The sequence below is a fragment of the Arachis hypogaea genome, chromosome 1, assembly GCF_003086295.3.
Source record: "Arachis hypogaea cultivar Tifrunner chromosome 1, arahy.Tifrunner.gnm2.J5K5, whole genome shotgun sequence".
Lineage (NCBI taxonomy): Eukaryota > Viridiplantae > Streptophyta > Magnoliopsida > Fabales > Fabaceae > Arachis > Arachis hypogaea.
The window spans coordinates 81,186,828-81,200,873 of record NC_092036.1 but is presented as its reverse complement, the minus strand read 5'-3'; the positions used below and the strand labels follow the sequence as shown (position 1 = coordinate 81,200,873).

The window sequence follows — 14,046 nt, the reverse complement described above, 5'->3', positions numbered from 1 at the left end:
AGTTGATTACCCAACTCCTTAAAGTTGGTGGCTAACACTCGCGATCTTATCACTCTGAGAGTAGATGATGACATTCATTTATTAGAAGAAAAGGACGATGACATAGAAAAAGAAGGGGACGAAGAAGAGGAAAAGAAATTTGATGATCAAGAAGTAACACTCAAAGAAGATGATAAATAAGGAGTTGTTAAAGAAGAAGAAAGGATTTTCTTTTTATGTACTTTGACATTGCTTTCCTTTGTTTTATTAGCGAGATTATTTTATTAGCAATTGTTATTTTAGATTATATTATAATTTTTTATATTTTAATAAAAATATTTAGTTTTTATTAATTTTTAATTTCAATTTTAGTTATTCCTAATAAAAATAGGATATAATTATGATAATCATAGTTAAAAAATATTAAATATTTTTTAATTACCGTCGAATTTTGCATGGGATAAATCCAACTGCCTCGATTAGAACTTTTTCTAACAATATTTTATTATATAATATTACTATCAATTTTTGGGAGAATTTTTTGCGACAATAATTATGACGCGAAAAATTAAACATGGCACCATCACTTTACCATCGAATATTTCCGACGATAATAAAAAATAAAAATAGTCATTTTGAAAATAGTTACAGTTACTAGCAACATTTATACCGTCAAATTTTATTAATCCGGTAATATTAGTATTGGCAGATTTTTTAAAAAATTCCTTGGATAAGTCCAATGATTTTTAGCATTTTTTATAGTATCTCTTATCTTAGATATTCTTTACTTCTTTATATTTTTTTTTGATATAAGACTAATTTATTATATTTTTCACATTTACTACTTAACAAATACAATGTTTAAATAAAAAAAATGGACCAACATTTTTTTTTGTTAAAAATGATATCCTTTAATCAAATTAAATTAATTTTTTTTATTTTTTATGTACTCTTTGAATTAAAAAAAAAACTTTATGTTTGGTATTATCTTGTATTTTCTCCTTAAATATTTTCATAAAAAAACATTATATCTCCAGGATGAAAATCGTTGCATTATGATGAGACGAATTAATCACTCTTGGACTCTTGGTTTCTTAAGGAACTACTTTTGTCGCAATATTTTGGCTTAAGGTGCTCTTAATTGCTTGATAATGTGGATTCAAAATTCAAAAGGGGAAAATATGAAGAGCCAATAAAATACTTGTATAATGTGTACAATAGAAGTTTATGGAGTATTAGAGATATAATCATTAGTGTTATCTTTTTCCATTAACTGAAGTTTTTGTGATAAGTAGTATCATGACATGATATTAAAGCGCTAGATCTAAAATGTCAAGATATAATGCAGCAAAGCAGTCAAATTAGACACTGAAGCTTTAATTTCCTTTCACATTCCTTTTGTTAATTCCATGATAAAATACCGAATTAAAGACTACTTCGGCAAAAGGAGACACTAGCTATGAGAAAACCTCAATCAAAGACTTTATACATAACCCAAAATACTAATATATTTAACTAGCTAGGAACGTCACAAATTAAATTAACTGAATGAACAAATTAGCCAAAGCTTAGAGAGATACATGCATGGATCATCATCTTCATCATATGAATATATATTTAGTAAGATTACTAGTTACTAGACCAAAGGGTTCGTTGCGGAAGATCCATAGCTGTTAATCATTCCTGTAGTAGTCCATGACCCAAATGTCTCTTTTCCATCAAGGGGCAACAATTGCCTAGGGTTTGGCTTCACATCAATCAAACTATTTTGATTGCCATTGTCACCTGAATCATCATATGGTAACATCAATCTCTGACAAGATCCCATAATGTTGTAACTCCCAGTATTGTTGCTGTTGTTGTTGTGATTGTTCCCTCCATCAAGTGACATATTATTATTATTTCCTCCAAATGCTGAAGAGCAAAGTCCTTGATAATTTGGTGATGATGATGACGTCATCAAATTGTAACCGCCACCATTCATCATCAAATGATGATGATGATCACTATTTCCAATGAAATCAAAGCTCCTAGAACCACTCTTAATGATACCACTCTCCATCATGAAGTCCAACGGCCTAGCGTTATTCTCAAACATGAAGTTAGGGTTTCCCAATAACCCTCCACCAATACTACTCATCCCAAACAAACTGTTCATGTTAGAGGAGAATTGATGCAGATCTGGGAAACCACCATTATTAGAAGGGTAATGTGGTTGGTTTTGATTATTAATATTAACACTAATAGGAAGTGGTGATGGTTGATCATTGTTGTCGTTATTATTGGATGATTTCTTGGAGGAATTAGAAGAGGATTTCTTGTTGGTGTTGTTCTTTCTACAACCACCACCAACAGGGATGTTCCTAAGAGTGCCACCTTTGGTCCAATACCTTCTACAAGATTTGCAGAAGTACCTTGGCTGTGAGAGGCTGTAGTTGTTGTAGTAACAGAACTTTGTGTGTGTTGACTCACACCTTGGACACTTTAGAGCTAGTTGGTCTTGTGGGGGTCTTGTCATTAGTCTTCTACTACTACTTCCTTCTATGATCATTGTTGGAAGCTTGTTCGAGCATGCAATCATCATCATGTCCCCTGTTGGGGAAGGACAAGAAGAATCATCCACCCCTGTACTACCCTCCTCGTTAATTGTGCCCTGATCATTAACAAATTTATTTATTATATGTATATATAGAAAAAAAGAAGAATAAAGGAGAAGTGAATAATTATTCAAACTAAATTTAAATGTGTTATGTATGTTTTTGTCATCAACTTTTGTCATTTTATATTATATTGTATGTCCTTTTTTTTCTCTTTATTCTTCTGCCACTATTTCTCCTTCTAAATTGTCTTTCACTTTGTCTTTTTCATTTTTCATTTTCCTCCGATCCCCTTTTGAATATATATCATAACATATAATACTGCTCCTGGGGAACTAGTTCTACTTCACACTAGATAGTTGAGGTTTTAAACTATACTAATAATAAAAATAATGTAATTGGTCTCAAATCTGGGCTTTACTTTAGCCTTGTCTAACCGTTACAATTCGTTAGTGTATAAATAATTAGCATGCATGAGGAATCACTGGACTTGTTCAAGTTAAACTTGCATTATTATATAGAGAAACAACATATATATGGATAGATCAACAATATATATAATGTGAGAGATTAGAGCATAAGTTAGATGCATACCTGAAGCCAATTATTATCGGATGCTGATGAATCCATGCAGACGTGGAGAGAGGAGAAACCCATTCAAAATTTCTCAAGAAAAACAATGAACAGCAATAACCCCAGCTATATATATAAATATTTGGACAAAAAAATTATAATCTAAAATGCAAATGTCTAGCAGTAGATAGTGATGATAATAAGCATTGAAGATAGAGAAGTGAAGAAAAGAGGGTTAGATAGCAAAGAGTGTTAGGTGAAGAAGAAGATAGAAGTGTTGTTACTTCTACTATATTAGGGGAGAGGACAGGAGATATAAGAAGAGAAGAAAGTGACAAACGAGATGCCACGTCATCACCTCTTCTTGGACGTCGGTGACACTGACATGAAACTGTGGGACCACGCATTTTGTCTCTGTACTGTTTCCTCTACGCGCGCTGGTCCCACTGCTTATCTCATCTTGACCAAACACAACTTAATGGACGGTTGAGATTCCCCCGTTATGGTTGGTGTGGAATTATCACGGCCGTTCATTGTGATTTTGGGACAAAATGAGTTCAATGCCTAATAGTTTCAGGCTAGTGTTGTATCTAGCCAAGAATAAGTAAACTCACAACTAAAAGATAAATGATAATCATATTTTCAGCACTTTTTTTTACATAAAATACAAATATTATTAAGATGAAAAAAAATCTGTTATTTGGTATCTATTTAATGTTTTGTAAAGATTATAATCGAAATATGAAATATGTACCATTTTAAATATATTAAATTATTTAATATTTTTAGTTATTATATAGTAATTACATTTTAAATTACTTGTTAAAAGTATAAAAGAAATATATTTTAATATATTTACAATTTTAAATACTTCAAAATTTTATAATTTTTATAAAACTCTTTCATTTTTATATTTTTAACAAAATGTCTTTAGAATATTTGTTTATAAGACCCGAATAAAATAATATATATTATATATTTGTTTTACCTAACAAGTTTAATATGTACATTTCATTTTTTGTGTGTAATTATCAAGATCAATTATATATTTTCACGTAGCGTTTCTCACGACTAATTTCAAATACATGTGATGTATTTTGACTTAGGTATAAAATTAAAAACAAAAAAATAGAAAGCGAGAGAAATAAAGAAAGGAATTGTGATATTGGATAGTGGTTTGTGTGAGAAGTGACAGAAGGTGAGAATATTTGGGTCCCCGATAAAGAGGTCGATACCGAAAGAGCACACTACTTGTTGCACAGTGGGCCCACTCTACTCTCCTTCAACAAGCAACGCATATATTCTCCTCAATCCCAATTTAATCGCAATCCCGTTCCCCGTTTCAGTTTTCCAACTCAACATTTTTGTACGGATGAAAATTATATGCAATTAGTTTTATATAAAATTATTAGTTAAAAAATATTAAATAATTTAATATATTGAATTAAATTATTATATAATAATTTTTAGTTATTAATGTTATATAAAATAACTGTATATAATTATTCACTTTTTATATTACTCTACTTTTTATTTCTATTTTAAATGTCTTCAAATAATTTTCTCATATAACATATATACAATATTTATCTCATACAACAATTATATTACGCAAATAAAAAAATACTTACTAATTAATTATTATATTTGTTTATAAAAGATTTAATTATTCTAATAGTTAATTTTGTGGTCATCCAATCACCATACGGCTCAAGTTAAACTGACTAAAAAATTCTTATTAAATCATGAGATCATGTGGCCTGGTAATAACAGTGAATCGAATTATCAATGAAATAAAATATATGTGTATGTGTATTCTTGTTTCAAATGAATTAATTAATTAACCTTTAATAATTTGGTAAGTTCAAACTTGAAATCCATATTCCACTACTAGGCGGGTTTTGGGGGAAACACTGACAGGCTTCAATGAGAAGGGTGACACCTCAAAGAGCAACTAGGAAGGTATACCTTTACCTTTATTCCTCCCACTTTATTTTTTCCGATTAAGAAAATAAATCAAAAAAAAAATACTAGAAAATACTAAAAATATATATCTCTTTAGTATGAAATTTTTGTAGAGCTTTATTGTTGATCAAGGTTGTAAAAATTGAACCAGTCAATAATCGAATAACTGATTTAATGATTTAATGGCGGTATAATCGGTTTAATTCATTGTTCCATCATAAACTCTAAATTAGTCTACGCCTAATTCAAAACACAAATTATAATTGGCATGAAACTGGATTGCATGTTTGACACGTATTGATAAAAGAAGAAAAGATCTTTATAACACGTACTTTACGTCTTGCTTCAATGTGAGCTTATTTTATGTTTACCACGTTGTTGCTTCTGTATTTTGGTTGCAATGGTTTTGGGTTGAGGGTTTCTAAGTTTTGAGTTGCAAGGGAGGGAGAGTTTTTTTACATTTTGAGTTTTAAGGGAGGGAAGGAGATGACGAAGACCAGGAATGAGAAGAAGCAGTTTGAGTGAGTGAGGAATAAAATTAAAAAAAAAAGTTCGTAATTTTATATTACATCAATAACATATTATTAAATATTTAAATCATCTTCAAAAAATAATTATTCTTTTATTTTTTTAATGATATATAAATTTATTTATTTATATTTTATTAATAATTTTTTTATATATAAATTTATTATTATTATTATTATAATTATTATTATTATTATTATTATTAATCATGCTTCTTTTATATATAATTAATTATCATTATTATTAGTATATTATTAATTTTTATAATACTGTCTATTATTATAGCAATAATATTTTATTATTATTAATATATTAATAATAATATATTATTACTGTATTATATTTTTATTATTATTAATAAGTGAAAATGGTACGGCTGTTAATTTATTATTATTATTATTATTATTTAGCGATTATAATTGTGGTTAATTATTATCATTGTTATTAACATTAATTATAATTATTAATTAATATTAATAATAATTTTTTTTCCTCAAGCTATCAAGAATTTGATGTTAAAAAAATTTGATCCACCAAAAATTTTTAAAGAGATAGTTCCAGCGATTCTAACATTAACTAGGTTTCATTACGTTTTGTGAGTAGGCTATAGGCACTGCACTGCTTTCGCACGTTTCACCTTTGACGAAGTAACTGTGACACATATACTTGGCCTCTCGAATAATAGAGAGTTTGTCACGAGTAGAACGAACAGCAGTCATCAGTTCTTAGGTATGCCGTTCTTAGTACCTATTCTTCGTAATGAGCTCGTCGATGTTGATGTTCTACTTGTGCGCCAGTAATGATTATCGTTGTTGTTGTTGTTGTTGTTGTTGTTGTTGTTGTTGTTGTTGTTGTTGTCATTCTAATCTTGTTTAGGTAGAGTCATTGGCACCGGCTAACGAGAAGGTTTACAACACACTTTAGGCAACAGCTAGATGACATGGGAGTCAACGACGTAGGTTTTAACAATTTACGACAAGCAGTTTATTATGTCTGATAATTTAACTCATTAGCGTCGTGTTTAATAATGAGCAATTTATATGGCGGCCGTATATAGGAGTGGTGGTTCTTGAAGACCTAGTCGTACATTTGTTTATGTGCTCCACAAAGTCTTTGTTAGTGTCATTTGAGTGTATAGAGTGGCACCCAGCAGACTGAGTAAGACGCCAATTTGGGCTTGCACAACTTCGACCGGATGAACCATACTGGATTGGTGATGCTCATTGTAGGTGGTTGACCGGTACACAAAACCATGACTGGAGCAACAGGGGATGAGATTGCAGATTTTTATCCTCTCCCGATATACTATGAGTGGTACACAGAGCAGTATGGATTGTCAAATAGAGTTTTCGGTGCAAAAGCGGATGTGAATGAACCGTAGGTGCAACCCCACCACCACCTGGATCTCAGTAGCCAAATCCCCCTTATGAGAACCAGTTTCAAATTTCGGTTTATAAGCGCCAATATTAGGCACTGGGCTATGAGCAACGGATTCGGGTATTATTAATTATTATTATCATTATCGTTACTGTTCTTATTATTATTGTTACTGATACTAAATAATATATTTGTTATTATTATCAGGAAGATATCGGCATACGACCAATTTCAAGGCATGGCATATAATCAGCAGTTTCAAGGCATGGCAAATGACCAAAAGCCTCAGTTTTCAGTTTATGAGCAATAATAACAGTACATACCTGAACCACAACCATAGTAGCCAGTAGAGCTGTACATACCATAGATAATAATTCCAGCTGAAGGTGACTTCAATCTGCTACATGGTATTGATGACATCAGTTTGTCTCAGATCCTAAGAGACATAGATTATCTATTTTCACCTTCTCAGCAAAGACCTGCTGCTTTTAAGCCGTCTATTGGTTATCGCTCCCTTTCAGAGCATGCTAGTGACTTCCTCAATGGATCGAGAGGCGCATGTCGACGACCTTCCTCGTCCTACAGAGGTTTCGCGTAGCGAGTTGTTTGATTTGAATGAGAATCAGCAGCAAGAAGAGGGATTTGTAGGGATGTCAGTGCTTTTGAGGGTTGCGGTGGTGGCGGACCTAGTGGTCTAGATGCGGATGCTTCTGAGGGTCGTCCGTATAATCTATGGGATTTTTCATGTGAATAAATACATCACATCTCAATATTAGAAGAAAGTGCCGAAAAAGTAACTTGTTGCAGTTTTCTTCATTTGTTGTTTGTCTGAGTTTATTTTTGGACAGTTTTTACTATACACTGTCTTTATTCTTATACGTGTGATGTTTTCTTTGGACATTTCTATTTAGTGTTGTGTTTCTATTTACAATACACACTGTCTTTATTATTGTAACTTTGGTTATATTTTATTTTAATGCATCCATAGATAAAAAATTTACATAAGAAAGTGCACATGCTTACTTACATAAGAAAGTTACATACTAGGTTAAACTAATTAAATACATAAAAAAGTTTCATAAAAAAGTTAGAAATACAAGAGATAGCTTAATCATTATTGACCTCCAGCAGAGCTTAGACCTGCGCGCTGAGGGCATCGTCTACCCTTCCACATGTAATATACCGGCGAGGAGCACGTGTATCCCGTGAATCCATCTCATTCAAGTAGCGGGTTGACTTCGGTCGTCGTTTAGTCGTGCATCTCAATATCCAGTTAGTGATCAGCTTCGCTCTTTCATATCTAGCCCACGTGGATGGGTTACCTATCATAACAAACTCGCCTCTGTATACCTTGCAAATTTTAGACATTTTGTACACGGCATGTATATATACTTGCCAATCAAGACGCTGGTTAGCACAACATGTAAGAACCTGACGATATGAAAGTTGCTCGACCTAGAAACAACCACAATTACAATGTCGTTGCGCAAGATTAATAGTGTATATATAGCCATCTTACATTTTACGTACCCCAAACATCTCATTGCGCCTGTCGAACCGATTGACCATAATGTTTCTTGCACGTCAAAAACTTTCTTCAACTTGTTTGGTGGACAAATCTGAATACGTCAATCCATTGCAGACATGCTCATGAGCCTCAACACTCTTCTGAGTAAAAAATCCGTTTACTTGATAGAATGTAGACCTAACAATGGCAGTCACAAGAAAGTTTTGCGTACGTTTAAAGACTGAATTTATGCACTCTACCAAATCCGTCGTTATATGACCCCAACGATGACCCCCGTCAAATGCCAACACCCATCTCTCAACACCGATCTCATTGTACCTTTGAGTATATGCCTGATGAGCGGATAATTTATACGCTTTTTGGCATTGTTTTTAGGTAGTTTTTAGTAGGATCTAGCTACTTTTAGGGATGTTTTCATTAGTTTTTATGCTAAATTCACATTTCTGGACTTTACTATGAGTTTGTGTGTTTTTCTGTGATTTCAGGTAATTTCTGGCTGAAATTGAGGGACCTGAGCAAAACTCTGATAAAAGGCTGACAAAGGACTGCTGATGCTGTTGGACTCTGACCTCCCTGCACTCGAAATAGATTTTCTGGAACTACAAAACTCCAAATGGCGCGCTCTCAATGGCGTTGGACAGTAGACATCCAGAGCTTTCCAGAAATATATAATAGTCCATACTTTATTCGTGATTAGATGACGTAAACTGGCACTCAATGCCAGTTTCATGCTGCATTCTGGAGTCAAACGCTAGAAACACGTCACGAACCAGAGTTGAACGCTAAAAACACGCTACAACTTGGCGTTCAACTCTAAGATAAGCCTCAGCTCATGTAAAGATCAAGCTCAGCCCAAGAACACACCAAGTGGGCCCCAGAAGTAGATTTCTGCATCAATTACTTACTTCTGTAGACCCTAGTAGCTAGTCTAGTATAAATAGGACGTTTTACTATTGTATTAGACATCTTTGGTCTCAGTTTTATTTTATTATCCATCCTAGGAGACTATTGATCACGTTTTCGGGGCTGGCCACTCGGCCATGCCTAGACCTTCATCACTTATGTATTTTCAACGGTGGAGTTTCTACACACCATAGATTAAGGGTGTGGAGCTCTGCTGTACCTCAAGTTTCAATGCAAGTACTACTATTTTCTATTCAATTCGACTTATTCTTATTCTAAGATATTCGTTGCACTTAAACATGATGAATGTGATGATCCGTGACACTCATCATCATTCTCACCTATGAACGCGTGACTGACAACCACTTCCGTTCTACCTTAGACCGGGCGCATATCTCTTGGATTCCTTAATCAGAATCTTCGTAGTATAAGCTAGAATTGATGGCGACATTCATGGGAATCCAGAAAGTCTAACCTTGTATGTGGTATTCCGAGTAGGATTTCAGAATTGAATGACTGTGACGAGCTTCAAACTCGCGAATGCTGGGCGTGATGACAAACGCAAAAGAATCAAGGGATTCTATTCCAACATGATCGAGAACCGACAGATGATTAGCCGTGCTGTGACAGAGCACTTGGACCATTTTAACTAAGAGGATGGGATGTAGCCATTGACAACGGTGATGCCCTACATACAACTTGCCATAAAAAGGAGTGACAAAGATTGGATAAAAGCAGTAGGAAAGCAGAGATTCAGAAGGAACACAGCACCTCCATACACTTATCTGAAATTTCCATCATTGAATTACATGAGTAACTCTATCTTTATTTTTTGTTTAAATTTATTATTATTATTCGAAAATCTAATACTCTCTTAATATAGTTGAATCCGCCTGACTGGGATTTACAAGATGACCATAGCTTGCTTCATACCAACAATCTCTGTGGGATCGACCCTTACTCACGTAAGGTATTACTTGGACGACCCAGTACACTTGCTGGTTAGTTGTGCGGAGTTGTGACAAAGTGTGATTTATGTTTGAGAGCACCAAGTCTTTGGAGCGATTGTTGATGATCACAATTTCGTCCACCAAGTTTTTGGCGCCGTTGCCGGGGATTGTTCGAGTTTGGACAACTAACGATTCATCTTGTTGCTCAGATTAGGTAATTTTCTTAAAAAAAAGTTTTCAAAATTTTTTCAAAATTTTTTCTTTGTTTTCATTTTTCCCAAAAATTACTTTCAAAAAAAAAATAAAATAAAATACACAAAAAAATCATAAAATCATAAGAATAAAAAATATTTTGTGTTTCTTGTTTGAGTTTTGAGTCAATTTTTAAGTTTGGTGTCAATTGCATGCTTTAAAAATCTCTTGCATTTTTCGAAAATTCATGCATTCATAGTGTTCTTCATGATCTACAAGTTGTTCTTGGTAAGTCTTCTTGTTTGATCTTGATGTTTTCTTGTTTTGTATCTTTTGTTGTTTTTCATATGCATTTTTTGTTTGTTAGAGTCCAAGCATTAAAGAATTCTAAGTTCGGTGTCTTGCATGTTTTCTTTGCATCAAAAATTTTTTCAAAAATATGTTCTTGATGTTCATCATGATCTTCAAAGTGTTCTTGGTGTTCATCTTGACATTCATAATGTTCTTGCATGCATCTTGGTTTTGATCCAAAATTTTCATGTTTTGAGTCATATTTGTGTTTTTCTCTCTCATCATTAAATATTCAAAAAAAATATCTTTTCCTTAATTTTCTCATAATTTTTGAAAATTTGAGTTGACTTAGTCAAAATTTTTTTAAAATTAGTTGTTTCTTAAGTCAAGTCAAATTTTCAATTTTAAAAATCTTATCTTTTCAAACCTTTTTCAAAAATCAAATCTTTTTCATTTTTCTTATTAATTTTTCAAAATTTTCTTTTTAAAAATGTTTTTCAAAAATCTTTTTCTTAATTTTATCTTTATTTTCGAAAATTATGCTAACAATTAATGTGATTGGTTCAAAAATTTGAAGTTGTTAATTTCTTGTTAAGAAAGGTTCAATCTTTAAATTCTAGAATCTTATCTTTTAGTTTCTTGTTAGTTAAGTAATTATTTTTAAAAATTAAATCTATCTTATCCTATCTTTTATATCATATCTTTTTCAAAAATTTGATTTTAAAATATCTTATCTAACTTCTTATCTTCTTATCTTTTTAAATTTGATTTTAATATCTCTTCCAACTAATTATTTGACTGTTTGTTTGTTTCTTATCTTTTTCAAAATCACATAACTACTCTCCCCTCTCTAATTTTCGAAAATACCTCCCTCTTTTTCAAAAAAAAATTCTTTTTAATTAACTAATTGTTTTAAATTTTTATTTTAATTCTATCTCATCTTTAATTTTCGAAAATCATTAACTCCTTTTCAAAATTAATTTTCGAATTCTCTCTCTCATCTTCTTCTATTTATTTATTCATTTACTAACACTTCTCTTCACCTCTCTTCATCTCCAATCACTGCCTCTATCCTTACCCTTGTGTTTGGATTCTCCTTTCTTTTTCTACTAATAATAAGGATCCTCTTTATTGTGACATAGAGGATTCCTCATCTTTTCTTGTTCTCTTATCTTTCATATGAGCAGGAACAAGGAAAAAAGCACTCTTGTTGAAGCTGATCCTGAACCTGAAAGGACTCTGAAGAGAAAACCAAGAGAAGCTAAATTACAACAATCCAGAGGCAACCTTTCTGAAATTTTTGAACAAGAGAAGGAGATGGCAGCCGAACCCAACAACAATAATGCACGGAGGATGCTTGGTGATTTTACTAAACCCACGTCCAAGTTTGATGGAAGAAGCATCTCAATTTCTGCCATTGGAGCAAACAATTTTGAGCTGAAACCTCAATTAGTTGCTCTAATGCAACAGAACTGCAAGTTCATGGACTTCCATCTGAAGATCCTTACCAGTTTTTAACTGAGTTCTTGCAGATTTGTGAGACTGTTAAGACGAATGGAGTAGATCCTGAAGTCTACAGGCTCATGCTTTTCCCTTTTGCTGCAAGAGACAGAGCTAGAACATGGTTGGACTCACAACCTAAAGATAGCCTGGACTCCTGGGATAAGCTGGTCACGGCCTTCTTGGATAAATTCTTTCCTCCTCAAAAGCTGAGCAAGCTTAGAGTGGATGTTCAGACCTTCAAGCAAAAAGATGGTGAATCCCTCTATGAAGCTTGGGAAAGATACAACCAGATGACAAAAAAGTGTCCTTCTGACATGTTTTTAGAGTGGACCATATTAGATATATTCTATTATGGTCTATCTGAGTTTTTTAAGATGTCATTGGACCACTCTGCAGGTGGATCCATTCACCTAAAGAAAACGCCTGCAGAAGCTCTGGAACTTATTGACATGGTTGCAAATAACCAATTCATGTACACTTCTGAGAGGAATCCGTGAATAATGGGACGCCTCAGAGGAAGGGAGTTCTTGAAATTGATGCTCTAAATGCCATATTTCCTCAGAACAAAGTGTTGACTCAGCAAGTCAACATGATTTCTCAAAGTCTAAATGGATGGCAAAATGCATCCAACAGTACTAAAGAGGCATCTTCTGAAGAAGAAGCTTATGATCCTGAGAACCCTGTAATGGCAGAGGTAAATTACATGGGTGAACTTTATGGAAACACCTATAATTCATCATGGAGAAATCATCCAAATTTCTCGTGGAATGATCAACAAAAGCCTCAACAAGGCTTTAATAATGGTGGAAGAAATAGGCTTAGCAATATCAAGCCTTATCCATCATCTTCTCAGTAACAGACAGAGAATTATGAACAGAATACCTCTAACTTAGCAAATTTAGTCTCTGATCTGTCTAAGGCCACTTTAAGTTTCATGAATGAAACAAGATCCTCCATCAGAAATCTGGAGGCACAAGTAGGCCAGCTGAGTAAGAAAATCACTAAAACTCCTCATAGTACTCTCCCAAGCAATACAGAAGAGAATCCAAAAAGAGAGTGCAAGGCCATTGATATAATCAATATGGCCGAATGCAAGGAGGAGGGAGAGGACGCGAATCTCAATGAGGAAGATCTCATGGGACATCTCTCAAGCAGGAAGGAGTTTCCTATTGAGGATCCAAAGGAATCTGAGGCTCATATAGAGACCATAGAGATTCCATTAAATCTTCTTCTGCCATTCATGAGCTCTGAAGACTATTCTTCCTCTGAAGAGGATGAAGATATAACTGGAGAGCAAGTTGCTCAATATTTAGGAGCTATCATGAAGCTGAATGCCAAGTTATTTGGTAATGAGACTTGGGGAGGTGAACCTCCCTTGCTCATTAGTGAACTAGATACATGGGTTCAGCAAACTTTACCTCAAAAGAGACAAGATCCTGGCAAATTCGTAATACCCTACACCATAGACACCATGATCTTTGAAAAAACTCTGTGTGACCTAGGGTCAGGTATAAACCTTATGCAACTCTCTGTAATGGAGAAGCTGGGGATCATTGAGGTACAGCCTGCCATATTTTCATTACAAATGGCAGACAAGTCAGTAAGACAAGTTTATGGATTGGTAGAGGACGTGTTGGTAAAGGTTGAAGGCCTTTACATC

The 14,046-nt window shown here is 33.4% G+C and overlaps 1 protein-coding gene across 1 annotated transcript; it reads right to left on the bottom strand.

Annotated features, from left to right (window-relative positions):
- Nucleotides 1-1,340: 1,340 nt before the first annotated feature.
- On the bottom strand, nt 1,341-3,440 carry LOC112695361 (uncharacterized). The gene is made up of 2 exons (XM_025747678.2): nt 3,171-3,440; nt 1,341-2,632 (listed from the first exon to the last, which is right to left on the bottom strand). The coding sequence occupies exons 1-2, from the start codon at nt 3,231-3,233 to the stop codon at nt 1,616-1,618; spliced, it is 1,080 nt and encodes a 359-aa protein (XP_025603463.1). The 5' UTR covers nt 3,234-3,440; the 3' UTR covers nt 1,341-1,615.
- Between the last annotated feature and the right edge of the window lie 10,606 nt (nt 3,441-14,046).